Here is a 3,077-nt window from a genome sequence, read left to right as displayed (position 1 = left end):
GAATAGGAGTAGGATGGACAGCCCCAAAACGCAGCGATTGCGGAAATTTTCCAGCGCCATTGGCTCGGCGGTGTGATTCTTTCCTTCGGGGCATGATTTCAGCACCGGGGGAACTGGACAGCACCTCGGGGGGACTTCTGGGCTTCCGGCAGCTACCACAGGAACTCCAGCAGCAGCCTCAAGAACAGAAACCGCCGAAAACCTCGCTTTGTATCAGAGAGGCAAGGTCAGTGCGACGCACAGCCATGCACAGGCAGTGCGCCTGTACTACGCGGCAAACCCTCCGCTTCTTTCTCTAACATGCCCTTATTTCTAATTACTTGCATTGTTTCCTTTCTGATTAGTGAAAATCACTGGGCTAGCTTTTGTAAGAGTGTGCTTTAAATTTACATGTATTATTTAACTTATTTTTGGTTGTTTTTGAAGGGTTGAATGGGAGTGGGTTTTTTTCCCTACTTTCTAATTTTTTAATTTTTTTTTTTTTTTTTTTTTTTTTTTTTTTTGCTTGCCTTGCAATACGTGCCTGGATAGTTTGTGGATATAATTATTGACTGGCGTCTGGGCTGTTGCAGTGCGGGGGGGTTAGGGAGGAAGGAATCCATCCCCACCCCCCCAAAAACCTTTTCTTCTCCTTCCCTGGGTTCGGACATTGGAGCACTAAATGAACTTGAATTGTGTCTGTGGCGAGCAGGATGGTCGCTGTTACTTTGTGATGAGATCGGGGATGAATTGCTCGCTTTAAAAATGCTGCTTTGGATTCTGTTGCTGGAGACGTCTCTTTGTTTTGCCGCTGGAAACGTTACAGGGGACGTTTGCAAAGAGAAGATCTGTTCCTGCAATGAGATAGAAGGGGACCTACACGTAGACTGTGAAAAAAAGGGTTTTACAAGTCTGCAGCGTTTCACCGCCCCGACTTCTCAGTTTTACCATTTATTCCTGCATGGCAATTCCCTCACTCGACTTTTCCCTAATGAGTTCGCTAACTTTTATAATGCGGTTAGTTTGCACATGGAAAACAATGGCTTGCATGAAATCGTTCCCGGGGCTTTTCTGGGGCTGCAGCTGGTGAAAAGGCTGCACATCAACAACAACAAGATCAAGTCTTTTCGAAAGCAGACTTTTCTGGGGCTGGACGATCTGGAATATCTCCAGGCTGATTTTAATTTATTGCGAGATATAGACCCGGGAGCCTTTCAGGACTTGAACAAGCTGGAGGTTCTCATTTTAAATGACAATCTCATCAGCACTCTACCTGCCAACGTGTTTCAGTATGTGCCCATCACCCACCTCGACCTCCGGGGAAACAGGCTGAAGACGTTGCCTTATGAGGAGGTCTTGGAGCAAATCCCTGGCATCGCTGAGATCCTGTTAGAGGATAACCCCTGGGACTGCACTTGTGATCTCCTCTCCCTGAAAGAATGGCTCGAAAACATTCCCAAAAATGCCCTGATCGGCCGAGTGGTCTGCGAAGCCCCCACCAGACTGCAGGGTAAAGATCTCAATGAAACAACCGAACAGGACTTGTGTCCTTTGAAAAGCCGAGTGGATTCTAGCCTCCCGGCCCCCCCTGCCCAAGAAGAGACCTTTGCTCCTGGCCCCCTGCCAACACCCTTTAAGACAAACGGACAAGAGGATCATGCCACCCCAGGATCTGCTCCAAACGGAGGTACAAAGATCCCAGGCAACTGGCAGATCAAAATCAGACCCACAGCGGTGATAGCGACAGGCAGCGCCAGAAACAAACCCCCAGCCGGCGGCTTGCCCTGCCCTGGGGGCTGCAGCTGCGACCACATCCCAGGGTCCGGTTTAAAGATGAACTGCAACAATCGGAACGTGAGCAGCTTGGCTGATTTGAAGCCCAAGCTCTCTGATGTGCAGGAGCTTTTCCTGAGAGATAACAAGATCCACAGCATCCGAAAATCGCACTTTGTGGATTACAAGAATCTCATTCTGTTGGATCTGGGCAACAATAACATCGCCGCCGTGGAGAACAACACTTTTAAGAACCTTTTGGACCTCAGGTGGTTGTACATGGATAGCAACTACCTGGACACCCTGTCCCGGGAGAAATTCGCCGGACTTCAGAACCTCGAGTATCTGAACGTGGAGTACAACGCCATCCAGCTCATCCTCCCTGGCACCTTCAATGCCATGCCCAAACTGAGGATCCTCATTCTCAACAACAACTTGCTGAGGTCGCTCCCCGTGGACGTGTTCGCCGGGGTCTCGCTCTCCAAGCTCAGCTTGCACAACAATTACTTTATGTACCTCCCCGTGGCAGGTGTGCTGGACCAGTTAACATCCATCATCCAGATAGATCTGCATGGCAACCCCTGGGAGTGCTCCTGCACCATTGTGCCTTTCAAGCAGTGGGCGGAACGCCTGGGTTCCGAAGTGCTGATGAGCGACCTCAAGTGTGAGACGCCGGTGAACTTTTTTAGGAAGGATTTCATGCTCCTTTCCAATGACGAGATCTGCCCCCAGCTGTACGCTAGAATCTCGCCTACGTTGACTTCGCACAGTAAAAACAGCACCGGGGTGGCGGAGACTGGGACGCACTCCAACTCCTACCTAGACACCAGCAGGGTATCCATCTCCGTGCTGGTCCCTGGACTGCTGCTGGTGTTTGTCACCTCCGCCTTCACCGTAGTGGGCATGCTCGTGTTTATCCTGAGGAACCGAAAGCGGTCCAAGAGAAGGGATGCCAACTCCTCTGCGTCCGAAATTAATTCCCTGCAGACAGTCTGTGACTCTTCCTACTGGCACAATGGGCCTTACAACGCAGATGGGTCCCACAGGGTCTATGACTGCGGCTCTCACTCACTCTCAGACTAAAAGACCCTAATCGGAGTGGGGGAGGGGAGGCGGAAGGCAAGACCCACTCCCAGGGGTTAAAGGAGCTCTGACCCAAGCTCAAAGCGCTCCAAGGTTTGACGAATATAAATTTTAAAAAGGATTATAAACTCGCTCAACTGAGAGTGTCTGACCCTTCTGGAAACAAAGCGCAGACTGTGGCGAGCTGGCAGCGCGCAGTCAGCTGCCTCAGTGCCCCGAGTCCCTTTTAAGAGAAAGCCCAG

General features: G+C 50.7%; 1 protein-coding gene across 1 annotated transcript; it reads left to right on the top strand.

Moving 5' to 3' along the window:
- Nucleotides 1–744: 744 nt before the first annotated feature.
- Nucleotides 745–2,835, top strand: SLITRK1 (SLIT and NTRK like family member 1). The gene has a single exon (XM_077155846.1). The coding sequence runs from the start codon at nucleotides 745–747 to the stop codon at nucleotides 2,833–2,835; it is 2,091 nt and encodes a 696-aa protein (XP_077011961.1).
- Nucleotides 2,836–3,077: the final 242 nt, after the last annotated feature.

This window comes from Tamandua tetradactyla, chromosome 4 (genome assembly GCF_023851605.1).
Source record: "Tamandua tetradactyla isolate mTamTet1 chromosome 4, mTamTet1.pri, whole genome shotgun sequence".
In the NCBI taxonomy this organism is placed as follows: domain Eukaryota; kingdom Metazoa; phylum Chordata; class Mammalia; order Pilosa; family Myrmecophagidae; genus Tamandua; species Tamandua tetradactyla.
Note: the sequence above shows the minus strand (reverse complement) of the source record. Positions and strands in the feature narration are given on the sequence as shown.

What these genes read in the sequence shown, in the direction of transcription:
- SLITRK1 (XM_077155846.1), top strand. Translation starts at nt 745, where the DNA reads ATGCTGCTTTGGATTCTGTTGCTGGAGACGTCTCTTTGTTTTGCCGCT.